This window comes from Melanerpes formicivorus, unplaced genomic scaffold (assembly GCF_026170545.1).
Source record: "Melanerpes formicivorus ecotype bairdi unplaced genomic scaffold, bMelFor1.0.p_v2 SCAF_2, whole genome shotgun sequence".
NCBI lineage: Eukaryota > Metazoa > Chordata > Aves > Piciformes > Picidae > Melanerpes > Melanerpes formicivorus.
The window spans coordinates 32,499,758-32,517,221 of NW_027142354.1; the positions used below are offsets into that span (position 1 = coordinate 32,499,758).

The 17,464-nt window shown below is 37.3% G+C and overlaps 1 protein-coding gene across 8 annotated transcripts in view; it reads right to left on the bottom strand.

Moving 5' to 3' along the window:
- The window catches only part of CEP170 (centrosomal protein 170), a 100,046-nt gene that overhangs the window by 35,669 nt on the left and 46,913 nt on the right, over positions 1-17,464 (bottom strand). For all 8 annotated transcript variants that reach the window (XM_068155473.1, XM_068155465.1, XM_068155445.1 and 5 more), the window contains exons 8-9: positions 13,406-13,882; positions 9,614-10,260 (exon numbers count right to left, since the gene is read on the bottom strand). In XM_068155473.1, the coding sequence (XP_068011574.1) occupies positions 9,614-10,260; positions 13,406-13,882 (1,124 nt within the window). The remainder of the gene's footprint in view (positions 1-9,613; positions 10,261-13,405; positions 13,883-17,464) is intronic.

Here is a 17,464-nt window from a genome sequence, read left to right on the forward strand (position 1 = left end):
ATTCTGCTTGTGATAGAATAATTTTCCCATGACATTAAAAAAAAAAAATGCATTTAGAGAAAAACACTAGGAATGCATTTAGAGAAAAACACTAGGAAAATGTTATTACCAAGTCAATTTAGTAATAAAGACTTATGCAGGAGAAGCAGCATATAATTTGTCAAAATTCTCATGAGTCATAAGTACTAAAGAATATGAACTGCTTTCAGAATTTACATATACTTCAAAGGTATTTTATGGAATATTTTGCATTTTGGAAACCTAATTTGTAAAATTTATGAATCTGTGCCCAGGAAATAAATTCAATAATTTACAACTTAGAATCTGCACATTAAAAAACCCACACACAATAAAAATGGAAAAAACACAGGCATATTAACAATGGCTGCTAAAAAAAAGGTTTATCTTAGGGAAAGACAAAGAAAACAGAGACATTACTTTCACCGATGTTCTCCTCCTGTAAAAAATTATGCAAGTGCAAAATAGAGAAAGAAGTACAGAATTATTTCACTCCCTGTCTTCTAATTCCATTTTGCATTGCAAAGCTAGAGAGGCTTGGTTTAGCAAAATTCTGAACAACGTTAGTGTATTTAAAATGGATTCACCACTAGGTGGCCACAAATCACAGTGGTTTTTAGCATCTGACATGCAGCTGAAGAGGAGGTTTAACAAAACAACCATCAACTGGGCACTGTATAATTCTAAATGCCCAGAAAGATGTTGCTGTAGCATTTATACATTCATAACCGAGGAAATTTTTTTAAATGCATTGGAGTGGTATTTTTCTCTTGTGTGAAAAGTGTGCTTTCTGCAATTCTAAGATTCAGACAATGCTCCTCGGTTTTCATTGAATACATAAATCATGTCTCGCTACATTCTTGCACAAGGTGCTTAGGGGTATTAATCAGTATTTCTTTTATTTAAAAGAAGGATGCCCTAACTTAAGTTTCCCGTTTAATGATAGTTTTGATTTACGGTGTTCTAGATGTTTTTGAAGATAGAAACTAGCTATTTCCCATTGTCTCCTTTCTTTGAATATATTGCTGTCAGCATCATAGACCATAGGATGTTAGAGGCTGTAAGGGACCTTTGAAGATCATTGAGTGCGACCCCCCTGCCAGAGCAGACCACAGAATCTAGTGCAGGTTGCATGCAGATGGGTCTTGGAAAGTCTCCAGAGAAGGAGACTCCACAACCTCTCTGGGCAGCCTGTTCCAGTGCTCCGTGACACTCACAATGAAGTTCCGCCTCATGTTGAGGTTGAATCTCCCGTGCTATACTTTACATCCACTGCCCCTTGTCCTATCACAGGGTGTGAGTGAGAAGAGCCTGTCTCCTCCCTCTTGACACTCAGCCCTGCAAACACTTTTCCCTCCATTTTACACTTTTTATTTAAAATGAATTCTGATTTTATTACAAAAGCACCTGAAAGAAAATATTAATTCAATGCTTCCATATTTAATCAGGACTAGAGGAGTAAATTGATGCCTGTAAATTGCTTTACGTTGTCTAGCGGCACATTCATTTACCCTGTCAAATTCCTTTTATCACAAACAATAGCATCTAAGGCTTCTTACTCTGAGTCTTTATCTTTTCCAATACTGAAGTCTTATTTGAGCAAATTTTGTTATTCTTCTTCATGACTGAAATTACTGCAAAACCAAAATTAAGCATTTCCTATTTCTTTCTGTGAAAGGCAATACGGGTAGCAGTATCATAGTATCAGTCAGGGTTGGAAGGGACCACAATGATCATCTAGTTCCAACCCCCCTGCCATGGGCAGGGACATCAAGTAATAAATTTACCTCCTAATGCTACTCCTAATGCCTCTCTCTATATAGTGGGGATCTTATAGGCCAGGAAAGCAGATATTAATACTGTTTTTAAACAGATATCATTTGAAAATGAAACTACCAGAGAAAGATATTTCTAAGCTAACAGCTTCTCATAAGCAAGCATTATGGGAAGTTTAAAGTTTCCTGCCCTGATCTGTCCTATTATTGCTTATTTTTATGAAATGACATTTTAGCAGAAAGACCAGATTATTACGTCCTGAATGCTTCATTTCATAAAGTTAAAAACAAAACACCCAGGATAATAATTTTCATGCAATCCCTGAAACCTGACTGACAGGAAAAATCTCAGTACTGCACTGATGTGCACCACTACAAGGGGTTCCTGCAGGGTCTCTGCCCACAACTATAGTGGTGGAACTGTCAGAAACATTGTCTAAATTGTGGTGATGGTATTTAAAAATAACTATTGCTATGAAGCATGGAACAATTTGTCACAAATCAGCACATTTTGAATAGCAAGGGAACAACAACAAATCTGTAGAAAATCAAGCCCCTTATATGAAATGTAGTCAACATAAGTTTATCCAACCAGCTGACTTTTAGGCAAATGGATAATCAGACTGCATACAGTTTTGGTCCCTCCAATACACTAACTGCTAGACACTGTCTAACTGGAAGGAGCTCTGCAGGGGCCACCAACATAGTCAAGGCTGAAGTATGTTGCCTGTAGGGAGGAGTTTGAGGAAGCTGTATTAGATCAGTTTGCCAAAGGCTCTGGGGGTGTTTAACAGTAGCCTCCGAATACCTGTGGGAGTGTATCAAGATGCCCCCAGACTCTTCACAGTGGTGCATGGCCAGAGGACAATATAGGTTTAGACAGGATATAAAGTAAAGCTTTTTCACTCTGGGGACAGCCTAGCATGGTTGTCTAGTCTCTGTCATTGTAAGATATTAAGACGCAAATGGATAAAGTTCAAGGCAACTTGTTTGACCTGAAAGCTGACCCTGCTTTGAGGAGGAAGATGGACATGAGACCTCCTAAGGTCCTTTCCAGCTAATGTGATCTTATTATTTAGGATCACTGTCAATGAGGATCATAACTTCATACCTGCTAGCTCAAAGAGTCAGTCTTGTGAAAGCCCCAAGGAAAATACAAAATTTCTCAATTGCAGAAATGCCAACACTATGGTTGACATATAATGAAGTCTCCTAAATCAGCATGGAAAAAGGGAGCTCCTCACACACTCTCTTCAATTCCAAAGCAATAAATGGTAAGATCTCCAAAGACACCCCTGTGATAACCCATTTACACTCTGCTTTCACCAGTAAAACAAAGGGACAAAACAGCAGGCTAAAAATATAGCAAAGCCCAAAGCATGATGGATGCTGTTATTCACTGGAATGCAAACTCAGCTTGAAAAGTACAGATGTGAAGTACAAAATAACTGATGGCAAAAAAAATTGCACCTTGATGTACATGCTGATAAACTCCATCACTTTATCTCAGTACGGGATTTTTCCAATTTTGTAACTAAGAATAACTTTATCTACATAAATCAGTAATTGTTAAAATTCTTTATCCCAGTATACAGTAAATTGGTTGTTAAAATGAGAGTTAGTCATCAGATAGAAAAGACAAAAGACAACCATTTCCTTCCCACAGTGAGTCACAATACAATGCCTAAATTCACTTTGTGTTTAGCTACTGCCTGAACTGTGCTTAACTGTGTCACTTCTGAGAACTCTGATTTTAATAGTTTTTGTTCTTGGCAGGTGTTCTAGCCATCCCAGGCAAACAGACTGTGATCTCTGCAGGATATATCTCATGAATAGCCATGGATTTTCACAGGAGCTGTTCATGACATGTTAACTATATACTGAAGATACAGAATCAGATGCAAGATGCTCTGGTACAAAAAAGGTAATAAACAAACAAAAAGAAGCAACAGGCCAAGTCTAGTAACTTCATATTACCAGATGCCACCAGTTACATACTTACATGCATACATATTTTGCACCTGTTTGCTACAGCAAATAATTTTCTGTAGAATTCCAAATTCCAAAAGAAACATTATGTTTAAAGATTGTAAGGTTCCTCCTTACAAAAGGAAAAAAAAGGACTAGAAAAAGTTTCTGAACACTTGACAAAAGTTATACACTCAGAAAATTTGATAGGCTCCAACTGTTCTAGTGCTTTTCCAGCATTGTATTCATAAAGTACAGTCATTTTGCAACAAAGACACTCTGAGGGGCTAAAAGGCATTCCTTCTTACTGTTGAACTCAACAAAAGCAATTGAACTCAGAAGGTATGGAAAGATGGAAAACCTGAAAGTAATTTTCTGAAAATACATTTACCTGTCTTTGTTCCTTAAACAGTCAGTGAAACATAGTGATATTCCCACCACCCCCCAGATGCCCCACCACCCCCTTACTTCCTCTTCATGGACATTTTTCAGGTAGTTTAGTTTTGTAATACTGCAAAAATGTGCCAAGAAATAACTCCATAACATGTAAGTCAACAATAGGAGTTACGTATATGTTAACTATTGTAGTGAAAAAAACATTTCCTCTCCCTACTCCATTTGCACTACAAATATAAATTTGGGGATGAATATAGTTTTAGTCCAGAAGACATGTTTTCTAATAAACTTTAAAGATGTTTAAAAAACTTTGGGATTTGGCATACAGCTCCATGTTTCAAATACCAATCCCTGCTGTGCACTGCACGCTGTTTACAAGTGATGGAAAAAAACCTGAAGTAGTCAGTACTTCTCATAGAACTAGACCTAAATCCAACCTCAACAGTGAAACAAAATACCTACTTAGGGTTTTTTTACAAAAGTACATAGTCCTTGAAAAACACATTAGCCAGTAACATAACATGGTATGAAGAGACACACCTTGGGAGCAAAGAGAGTAAGAAGAGACAACTTTATTCCTGCTTTTCAGATTAGATTTCCATTTATATCCATATTATTAAAAAAATAAATACAAAAGATAAAAAGTCCAAACAACCTGAAATTTCAATTATCATGGGCAGAAAGATGCAGAAAATGAAAATTGAAAATTTGCTGTTGGCCTGAACACCAGCGCAGCTTTCCCTTCTAAACTGTTATTCCAAACTTGTAAAAAGGAGAACAAAACCTCTCTTATGTCAATAGAATGACTGATTACCTGCTATCAGAAGAGTATACATAAAATACAATTAAAGATGATAGCATCCACATTAAGAACAAGGTCATTACTACTGGGGCATATCTATCCACACAAAGACTTTAAAACAGCATCCTTCACCAATTTAAAAATAAATAATCAAAACATGATCTAAAATACAAACTTTTTTTTTGGAACTAAAGAAAACTTTATTTAAGCCCAACATTTCCATATGTGTATGATTTGCTGTAACATTCCCTGGCTTAGCTATGCTGATGAGAAGTGAAACAAACTAGAGCCTATGCTTTGTTCCTTCTATTGTCATACACACATAGCAGAGATTAACTCTGCTGTAGAATCATAGAATGGATTGAGGTGGAAAGGACCCTCAAAGGTCATCTTGTTCAACCCCCCATCAGCAAGCAAGGACATCTTTAACTAGATCAGGTTGTTCAGGGCCCCATTAAGTTTGACCTTGAATGTCTCTGGAAGGGAGGCCTCCACCCCATCTCTGGGCAACCTGTTTCAGTATTTCACTATCCTCATTGTAATTAACTTCTTCCTTAGGTCCAAGTTAAATCCACCCTTCTCTAGTTTAAAACCATTGCCCCCTCATCCTACTGTTACATGTCCTTGATAACAGCTCCTCCCCAGCTTTCTTGTAGGTCCCCTTCAGGTACTGAAATGCTGCTATAAGATCTTCCTGAAGCCTTCTCTTCTCCAGGACAAACAAACACTTCTTTCAGTTTGTCTTCATAGAAGCGTAGAAGCGCTTTGATCATCTTCATGGCCTTCCCCTGGACCTACTCCAGCAGGTTCATCTCCTTCCTGTGTTGAGGACTCCAGAAGTGGACACAGTACTCCATGTGAGGTCTCACCAGAACAGAGTGGCACAATCATCTTTCTTGGCCTGCTGGCCATGCCTCTTTTGATGCAGCACAGGACAATTTGCCATCTGCAAGTACACATTGCTGCCTCACATCCAGCTTCTCATCCACCAGAAACTCAAGTCCTCTTCTGCAGGACTGCTTTTGATCTCATCATGCCCCAGTCTGTATTGGTACAGAGGATTGTTCTGACTCAGGTGCAGGACCATGCACTTCACCTTATTAAACTTCATGAGGTTCTCCTGAGCCCACTTCTCCAGCCTGTCTAGCTCTCTCTGGACAGTACCCTGTTCCTCAGTCATGTCAACAGAGCCAGCATTCTTGCTGAGGGTGCAGTCAATCTGTCTGTATCGTTTATGAATATACAGAACAACACTGGTCCCAATATGGACCACTTGTCACCCATCTCCATGTGGACATCAAACAGTTGACCACTACCCTTTGTATGTGACCATCCAGCCAATTGCTCAGCCACTGAACAGTCCACCCATTAAATCCATCCCTCTCCAGATTAGAGAGAAGGATGCTGTGGAGGACTGTGTCCAAGGCTTTACAGTAGTCCAGACAGATGACATCTGTTGGTTTTCTCTTGTCCACCAGTGTAGTCACATCATTGTAGAAAGTCACTAGATTAGTGAGGCAGGACTTGCCCTTGGTGAAGCCACACTGGCTGTCTCACATCACTTCCCTGTCCTTCATATGCCTTAGCATAGCTTCAAGAAGGATCTATTCCATGATCTTCCATGACACAGAGGTGAGACAGGTTGGCAATTGCCATGGTCCTCTTTTATGGGTGCCATGTCTCTTCTGGTCACCAGGGACTTCACCTGATTGCCAGGACTTTTCAAATATCTTGCAGAATGTCTTTGCAACTGCATCAGCCAATTCCTTCAGGACTCTTGGATGCACTTCATCAGGTCCCAGATTTATTAATAGTCAGATTCCTCAGGTGGCCCCAAGCCTGATCTTCCCTTAGTGGGAGGGACTTTACCCACCTTATCCTTACCTAGCAGTCCCTCAACTCGGGAGGGGGGAGAAGCAAGGTTTTTAGTTATTAAATACATAGTAAGTTCTACAACATATTTCCATTCAGTAATGCCCTGAAATGAAAATGGCTGAACAACTAAAAAACCCTACACAAAATAAACCAAAAAAAGACTCTCCCCAGGAAAACCGATGAGCTTGCAAACAACCGAATTGCTTTTTATTTACTGCAATACCCTCAAAGTGTTTCATATTCCAAACACATCAACTACTATTTGTACATTCATTTATTAAAACTTAAAACTGGTAATAGTTTGCTTTATTGAAGAAAGGAAATTCCTTAGCCTGATGATTTTCAGTCTTTTTATATCATGAGGAAGACAAACTCCAGAAACATCATTTTGAATTCTTTCATTCTCTGATGTACTTACCTAGGAATATTAATTTTTAACCTGATATGACTGCTAAGAATAATTTCCTTCTAATATAAGAGTTTTGCTTTAAAGAATGTAAAACAGAGAAAACTGACAACTCTGTAAATAGAAAACAACTTCTAGGTGTTAACAGAAAAAAGCATTGAATCTATCTAAAGGGTGGGATGGTTAGATGTGTTGATAGAAAAGATAAGCGTACATCATATATTCATTACAACAATAGCAGAAGCATTCACTCAGTCTCTGAGCACCAGGATTTGAAAGAAATAAGGTCAAGTTACTAAAAAATGAGTCAGAAGTCCTGGAATGTGTCTTTGGGAGACAATTTTGATAATACAAGACAGAGTTTAGTGGGTGTGTTTGTGTTACTTGTGAAAAGCACCACTGGATCCTATGTAAATGCATGGATATTGTGCAGATGGCATTCTCCCAGCTGACTGAGAAGGCAGTTACAGTGGGCAAGAGGTGAAGGCAGCATCTGTTTCCAAATTATAACCACTATCTCTACAATTGCAGCTCTGAAAACTCTCTCCATTCAGAAATGCCATGAAATGAAATTTGCTTAACTAAACACGATCAAAAAATCTGCTAAGCCATACCCATTTTCCTACAACTGTAGTTTTCCCATTTTGACCTGTGTCCTGCACACGTACATGTATACATACTGTATGCTAAAAGAGAAACAACTAGGAAAGCTTCTTAGAGTGACTGCCTCTCTGTCTCTGCCTAATACCATTGCCTGACATGTCTCATAATCTATACAAAATTTTTGTTTGTTTGGGGTTTTATTATTTTTTTAGTTATTGATAAAATATATTTTTTTAGTTACTGTTGAAGAAATTTGTTTTGTTCTAAGAGACAAAATAGACCAATTCAAAAGAGAAGTGACCTGTTCAAAATTTGCCACAAGGCAGATACTTCCTCTAACTATAACTGACTAACATTTATGAATAAAACCCAAGTAACAGCATCGAGTATAAGAATAATTATTATTTGTCCTGAATCTTATTAAATATTAGACAGTAATAAGAGTCTTAAAGTAAATAAATTGTGTATTTGCAAATGTAACTTTTTTCTGGTTCCCAAAGAAAACCTGATATACAACTATACTAAAAACAGGACTAACATGTTTTCTGAAAGTACTTAATTAAAGATTTGTAAATTAAGAATTCAGTGTAGATACCTGTAGTCAAGTCAAAGCAATGGTGTTCTTTAATAGTCACTTGCTTCACCTGGAGTGCTTTTAGTTCTCTGAAGTTCTTTGAATAGTGACTCAAAGTCAAAAGTCTTCTTCAGTATCCACAGGATGTGAAACCATTATTATTATAACATTGAAGGCAATTTTATTCATTCTAATCCTCCTCGCCTTGATGCTCCATAAACACCTTCTTTATTACATCTGGGTTCATTTTTAACATTTCCCATTTCCCTACTATGTCACCATTTTTCTACAAAATGAAGCTAGCTTGTCTCTCAAAAAATATTTTTCAGCATTTAGCCAAAATTCATTCTAAATGCATTGAAAAAATTTCAGATACACAAAAATCAATCCTTAAATAATTCTAGTTAACTTCTCCACAAAACTCTCTAAAATTGGATTATTAGCATTCTATAACAATATATTGCGTAGAAAAACACAACAGGAAAAAAAAGAAATCTTCTTCAAGATCCAATTAAGTCAAAAGGTTAAATGCGCTTCTCCTACCCCTATCCTCCTGTTGAATTGCTAAAATTATTTGCAGTTCTTTAACTGCAAATACGATTTCTGTAGTTATTTATATTGTTACCAAGAAGCAAAACTTACTTTGTCAGGGTAAAATTCCTAGGCCTAGTGAAACACAAACCTATATTCAAACTAGGAGAATGACATGGATATCACATAAGCATTTTTTGAAAAGTAAAGGATTCTTCTACCTAGTGTTTTTAATGGGCACTGAAATTTAAGTTACTGTTATTGAATATACTTTTTTTTTTTGTAAGTATAGAGAACATTTATAAACTATTTCTATGTGAAAATTCAGATGGAACTGAAAAACACGGAGGCCACAAGATTTTAAGAACAGGGGCACAAGAAGTCAAATCTAACAGTTCTCACAAAAATACCAGCTAATTGAATTAGTATTCTTACAGCACTTAAGTCTTGTGAAAAGACATTTAAAGTACTAAACTAAAAGAACAGTTGTATCAAACAAACAAATTTTAACCAAATGCCTGCTGCTGCTTTTATGATATTCCTATTATTATAGACTGGGTCAGAAACTTGGTTTATAGTGGCATTTTTCATTAGTAGAACTGAAGTGGTAGACTCTTGCCCACACATGACATTTCCAGCATCAGTACACTTTTTAAGTTTCTCACCTTGTCAATCATTTTGCGGGCTTCCATTTCTTCAGAATTGGGATTTTCCAGCTCAATAGTGTAAGTACCTTTGTCACTCTGGTCATCCTCATTGTCCTTTTCAGTAGTAGAAGAAACATGTTGGGTTTTCAACTTTTTGTCCACCTCCTGGTTTTGACTAGGCCTATGGCCAAGGCTTCCTGAACTCCTTAACAATGCAGCCTGTAAGACAGGTAACGCAGCAGAGGGTTCTTCAGATTTTTGCTTTAGAAGTTTTGCATGAACACCATGTACTGCTCTGTGATGTGATGAGCCAGCTTGCACAGATGAAGGGGCTGCTTTCTCTCCTGAGGGAGGTTTCACTCTTTCAGCTCGCACATGAGGTGTTGGAGATGGAGTTTCTGTGCACAGAGCTGCTACGTTCTGAGAAAAAGAGTAAGAACGTCTCTTTCGAGGATGGTCTTCATCAAAAAATTCAATCATAAATGCAGTCTGACTCAAACCAGCTTGCTCTTGCTGCTTTTCTGTACAATGGACTTTCTGGTGTGACTTTTTCAGCTCTGTATGATGATGCCTCAAGTGTTCTTCAAGGGCTGCCCGCTTACTGTAATGCCGGTGTGCACTAGCATTTTCTGAATCACTTTGTGTACCATCATCGTGCTTATTTCCTATAAGAAAAGAAAAATATATAGCACAATGAAACAACATACAAAAAACCAACTCAAACACATACAAAAGAAATAGAAAAAAACTAAGAAAGAATTTCAAGTTTATTTTCTGTTTAGATTCCAATAGTTTTCAGTACCTGGCTCTGCAAATTCTGTACAGCTCCTGGTAATGCAATCAATTTACTACGAGTCAATAAAACACTTTATAATCTGACAGTAATAGCACTGCATTTGAATTGCCCTTTTCATCAATATTCTCATCTGTGAATACTTATAAAACACTTCAAAAAGCCACTATTTTACCAGCAGTCCGATAGTATGTTTCTGATTTATATGAATACTATTACACAGCTAGTTGATTACAAATGATCACTAAAACATTCTAGGCAGGTTAAAGAGGGAAAAAGAATACCCTAAAATAGTCCTTTTGGTAACTGAAAATATCCTTTGAGAACCACAGTTCGTATTGTTGGATTCCTCACACTTACAAGAGTTTATGATGAAAAATCTCTGCTGAGAATCAAAATGAATTCTTTATTACTCGGTCCAAGAAGTACAATTTTTTCCATCATTCATTCCCCTCAGCATCCAATGTATGCATGTAAAATGGTTGTTATTACTTATTAATTCCACAAACTACTTTGAGATCTATGAATAAAAAATTATGTACTTAATACATCAGATATATGCCTATAAATAGAGTTTGCCATGATAACTGAAAACATATGAGGAGGCTGGATACTACAGAATTACAGAATTGCCCAGTTTGGAAAAGTCTTTAAGATCAAGTCCAATCATTAACCTAATGCTCACAAGTCCTTGACTAAACCAGATCCCTAAGCACTACACCTACATGACTCTTAAATACCTCGACCACTCTGGGCAAGCTCTTCCAGTAAAGGAATTCTCCCTAATATCCAATCTAAACTTCCCTTGGCACAACCTGAGGCCATTTCCTCTTGTTCTATCACTTGTTAATTGGTTAAACAGACCAATCCCCATCTCTCTAAACCTTCTTTCAGGTAGTTGATGAGACTGACAATGTCTCCCTTGAGCCTCATTTTGTCTGGGTGAAGCAACCCCAGTTCTCTCAGTTGCTCCTCATAAGATGTGCTCATACATAGCAAGTCACATTTGATGTAGAGCAATTTCACACACAATGAATGTGTCTACACTTTTATCTTGGTTCCTGGGAAGGCACAGTTCTGTCTTCTTTGAACTCTTAGATCATGACTTACCTTACTCATGCATACATAGAATGTACAATTAATTTTTCGTTCTCAAGAGAAAAGTTTTTTTTAATGTTTTCTCTCTTACATAGTTAGGATATGCAACTCTATCCAGTTAAATAGTAATTGCATATTGGGAAATCTTATTTATCAGACTAACAATACTGAATGCATTGATGAAATCCCATCTTACATCCCTGTTTGCTATTTATTTGTTCAATGTCTCAGAAAATGTTTTGATGGTTCATATACTTACAAATTATCAAAACATGTCAATATCACAGTGAAAGGAATATAATTTATTTTTTGCAGTGTGACATCACTACAGGATACTTTAAGAAAAAGCTAAGAAGAAAACCCCAAAATTATTATGTATTTTTCAATCGAACTTTCAAAGTACCTATGTGTATTCTCTACTTTTATGATTTGAAAAAGTACAAGTAACAAGTAAGAATATAAACAGATCAACAGTTGGGTACTCAGATATTTATTATGGCCATATGCACACAATAATTTGCATCTCTTTCAGATCAAAATTTATTAGACTTTGAGGAGTTTGCCAGGAAAAGCCCTTCTTATTTATCAACAGGATATTGCTAGTATTTTAAAGAATGTTCAGGAATATAATACAGTATCATGGTGACCAAAGAATCCTCTGTCATATAGCCTAGAAGAAATATTATACTATCATCTTCATGCTACCACACTGAGATAATTCTATTTTCAAAATATTGGGGTTTTTTCTTAACTTGGAAAGAGTCAGCCTTAAAGCTGACTTTTTATGAGTAAAACAAAACATGTCGCATTCAGTCCCAGCTGGTTTAAGAGCTAGACAAGATGAAGTTGCAGAATCAAGAAAAATGAGAATTGAAAGCTTAACTCACTGAAATTAAAAACAGAAAATGAGAAAATTGAAAAAGTTCTTCAGAAGTTTTCAAAGTCTGAATGGCAGTGAAACCTTCATCTGATCATCATAACTACTTTCTTCTCTACTCTTCTAAGTAGAATCCAAAAGAAAGTACACTCAGCAGACTTAATCTGATCATTTGAAGTGTCACTGTCAGCAGATCAATGTGCATGATCACCTGGAACTCTGTTCAGTAGCAGCATTCTTATAGTCACAATATTCTCAATCATAGAATCATTTAGGTTGGAAGAGACCTTCAAGATTATCCAAGTCCAACCATTAATCCAACACTGCTAGGTCACCACTAAACCATGTCCCTCAGCACCACATCTACACCTGACTGTGCAGGTTACAGGTGACAATTAAAAGCAACCTCCATGGAAGGAAAGGTCTGAAAATGTGTTTCAAAATGAACCACCAGGTGCTTATTCCTGCTTCATGGTGGCTGCAAGCTTAGCATAAAAGTTGAAACTCTTGGTCTATTTCAGATTCCTGAATCAAACTTGATTTCATCATACATAATTGATTTAATTAGAATATCTATATGATATATGCTTTTTTGCAAATTATTTTCTTGGAGCACATCAATATTCACAGAATATAATGTATTCCAAGAGCTGCTAGAAGCATAAAAAGAACTCCAGAGCTTTGTTTCTAAAATGCAATATAGGTTTTTTTTGAAAGTCATGCTAGGGAAAAAATGAAGCATATAAAATTTAACAAACGTTTGGGTGTTATCCTTTTCCAAGATTGATTTTTGATTATATGATGTTTTCAGCTGTACTAGAATATCTCCAATCAGAATACTTATTGTAAGATGATTTACAATTTAATTTCCTAACTTCTGAGACTTAATACTGCAATTGAATTTCCCAGCACAGATCCTTGCCCACAGTGAAGTATCTGTGATCTCAGCTGAAGTCCACAAGGGCTCAGGCATCCACTCACTCGATACTGGTGAGGAATTGCTGCTTTCAGAAATAAGCATAGCTGGAATTATTCACTTTACCTTTCAGTCTCTTCAAGTACACCGGAACGTCGCTCTTAATACTTTTGGAATCCTCCTCTGTTGGTTCCCATATCATTCTAGGAGGATTATTCTGAGCTAGCCAATCTGCTACTTTGCTCTCTGCGGCCATCATCACTGTTTGAAGCCCAGGCAGGTCCTGACCACTAGAGGAAGAAGGCTTTTTTGACTTGTGACGCTGCTCTGATGTGAATTTTGTCACGTGATCTTTGATCGTTACTTTTCCTGGAGTGTTGTCATCAAACTCAATGGTAAAGGAAGCGTGGCCTGCACTTGCTGCATGGGAGCTTTGGGTGTCTTTTGTTGGAATTTCATGAATAGTGCTCTCTGCTACCTGTGAAGGTTGCTGGAATTCTTTTGTAGGAATTTCAAAATAACTTGGCTCCCTACAGAAAGGATAAAGTTCTTCACTTGCAGCTGCAGATTGCTCCTCAGCTTGTTTGGCATCTGTGCTGCATCCTATTAAGAAAAACAAGAAATAGATTTCACAATACTTGGGAAGTTCAGGTTCTTCCAGAAGATTCCAAACTCCTGTAAAATCCACTTGAGCAGTTTCTGGAATGAAGAGTAAGATTATGGAGAAGACTGAGCAATGTAGCTCTGGAAAAATAATTCCAGAATTACTTAGGAGAACTATTACTAGAAAGACAGCACAAGTTTTGGCTGTGAAGAACGTAAAGTGGCAAGAAGTTCACTTGGAATTTGTCAAAGGAAATTTACATTCCAAAAATCTTTAGATGATGTAAATGTAGATAATCAAGGAAAAACGGGTAAATCACTTTAGAGAAATAGTTGAGATGATAATTATTGCAATTCCAATCTATTGAGAAAAAAACATCAAATCAAAGCGCCCCCAAAACAAGTTCTAGCAATCTGGCTTTCATCTCCTGCAATGGCCAGCTAGTATAGTATGGTAAAATTCTATGGGAAGACAACGCACATATTAACACAAGCTAAACAAATTCTGGCTTAGAATTTTAACACTGGTAAGCATTGGAAAGTGTGTGGGACTACAAACATTTTATGTTTCTAGAAAGGTAAAAGCAAAGGATTGAGTTAAATCCTGCTCCTCTTTTACTTGTTTCCATAATTCAGGGATGAATAGATATAGTCTGCATGCTTCTAGCTATGATTGCTATTACTAAACCATGCTCTAACAGGGTAAAGAAAGCAGAATGAGGAAAAAGCATGGGGTCCTAATTGCAAGTCGCACCATATAGCCTCAAAGAAGGTTAAAGCTTCTTGAGGTTGCAGTAAAGCTACCAATGTGCCTTTACACAGAATAGTAGGGGCTGGAAGGGACTTCTGGAGATCACATAGTCAATCTCCTCTGCTACAGCAGGTTCATCTAGAGCAGGTTGCACAGGACTGCATCCAGGCAGGTTCTGAATAATGCCAGGAACAGAGACTCCATCTCCTTTCTGGTAAGGCTGTTCCAGTGCTCTACCACCCTCGAAACAAAGAAGTTCCTCCTCATATTTAGACGGAACTTTGTATGTTCAAGTTTGTGCCCATTACCTCTTGTGCCCAGTGACAAAACTACTGAAAAAAAGAGACTGGCCACACCCACCATTTAAGTATGTATAAGCATTGATACGATATCCACCCCTTCCCAATCTTCTCTTCTTCAGGCTAAAAGGCTCCAAGTCCCTCAGCCTTTTGTCAGAAGAGAGATGTCTGGTTCCCTAGTCATCTTTGTAACCCTTTGCGGTACCCTTTTGAGCAATTCCCTGTCTTAGAACTGTGGGGCCTGGAACTGCATACAGTATTCCAGATGAGGCCTTACCAGGGCAGAGTAGAGGAGGAGGAGAACCTCCCTTGACCTGCTGGCCACACTTCTTAGTGCACCCCAGGAAGCCATTTGCCTTCCTGGCCACATTGCTGGCTCATGGTCATCTTGTCCACCAAGACTCTCAGGCCTTTTTCTGCAGGGCTGCTTTCCAGCAGGCCAGCCCCAACCTGCACTGATACATGGGGTTATTTCTCTCTAAATGCTGTGCCCTACAGTTGCCCTTGTTGAACTTTGTATGGTTACTCTCTGTCCAGTCTGTCCAAGTCACACTGGATGGCAGCACAGCCTTCTGGTCCCCACCCTTCCCCAGCTTGCTGAGGGCATATTATCTCTTCAGCCAGGTCCTTGATGAATATACTGAACAAGACTAGACCCAATACTGACCTCTGAGGAATACCGCTTGTTTCAGACCTTCAAGTAGACTCTTGAAGTTCTTTAAGAACAGAAAACTTCTGGTCACATTTTATGAACTAGTAAGCTAGATAAAATATCTGGTATAGAGATGTGGTACAAGCAACAGGTGTTTGAGATGTTACAGGCAACAGCAAGTTACATTCCAGCAGAAGAGTTCCACATCAAGATGTTTTAAAAATCATTTTAAGTTGCCAAGTAAAGGAATACAAATGCAACTGGTAGATTTCTGATGTGAACAACAGCTGAGACAGTTAAGATTTGTGTATGGAGCTATTATTCAGTAAGGCAGCAATAGAAACATTTATACTGGAATCAAGAACTTCAGATACAAAGGATGCAGGTGGCGTAATAAGCCTATGCTTTTCTTCACAAATACATGGTTCTTGTGGAGATTTAGGAAAAGGTTAAAATTTTTTAAAAATTAAATGGATGGTAATTTGATACAGAGAATCAGAACTAATTAAAGGACAGCTTATCAGCTGGAACAGTTACAAAAAAAAAAAAAGAATGATGTTATGGAGTGATAACAAAAATAGTACACATTGATTATTATTACCGTGCTTGAATATCAACAGCGTAAAGTAACTCTGATGCAAGTAACAGAACTGTTTTAATTCATATAAAATGGGCTGTTGCAAACACAAAAGATGTTCAGAATTCAGACAGCTTTTTTATTGTGCTATAGCATTTCAAGAATAATCTAGCTAATACTTTGCACTGCACTGTCAGCTACCTCATCTCTGTGAAGTAGTTTTCAGGCACTACAACAGCAACTACCACTCCCCTCCCTGGGAATGGAATTCCTTTTTAGTTCTCTTCCTGAAAACACTTATTTCAGCAGACAAAATAAAAAAGGATCTATTTTACTGATGCAAAGGTCATTAAAGAGCTTCTAAGTTTTGACAGAAAATCTACAGAAATAAAAAGAAGTTACTCTTTGCAGCTACTAGATTGCAAGTAAGCTACTATCATTCTATTTGTTTCATTCAGTCAACTTGCTAGAATAGATCAAGCTCTAGTAGGATGACATCTAAAGGCAGGATCCTTACAGTACGCCACACTGTCAATGAACAGGAGACTAATCCACCAGGGAGTCAACACATATGCATTTTATTTTTTTACCTGAAGTTCTACTCAGAGCTTCAAGAATGCAATTTCATGCAATTCATTTACCCAATAACTAAGCAAAAAATAACCAGATAACACACTATGTTTTGAGAAATATTTCCCCTTTTGGGCCAGGCAAGAGCAATCTCCTGGCCACATAACAAACAGTGTTTATCAGTAAATATGAAGTAACTGGTTTGCTACCATCTTTGGAAAATTATAAGACTGCAGCCAAATTGCAGCACACATATGGCAGGCTTTGGACAATGGATCTACAACACTGCCTTATCAGCACTGATGGACAACCTCATAAAGAACATTTTTCCCTGCAAAACTTGACTGCACCAAATGTAACATTTGAAATCAACTGTTTGTAATGTCATGCTAAGCACAGTATTGGATTCTAAGAGTATTTTTACTATAATAGGCTTTGAATCTAAATTACAACAGAATGACTTTAATAAGAAGAAATTTTAAAAAGTACAATTAAATTGTAAACTTTTTCAAAGGTAAAAAAATTATCTTAGAAACTATATAACTAAAAATATCTGAAGTGCATGTTAGTGTATTTGCATACATTTTAATTATTTTTAAATAATATTTTTAACCTGAAGCATTTGCATCTTTATAAGAGTTAAATATCTTAAAATGTATTAGATAAGGAATTGTAAAGACTAAGGAAACAGATCCTGATGTGACCCATTCTTCAGAATTTTTCACCCAAATTC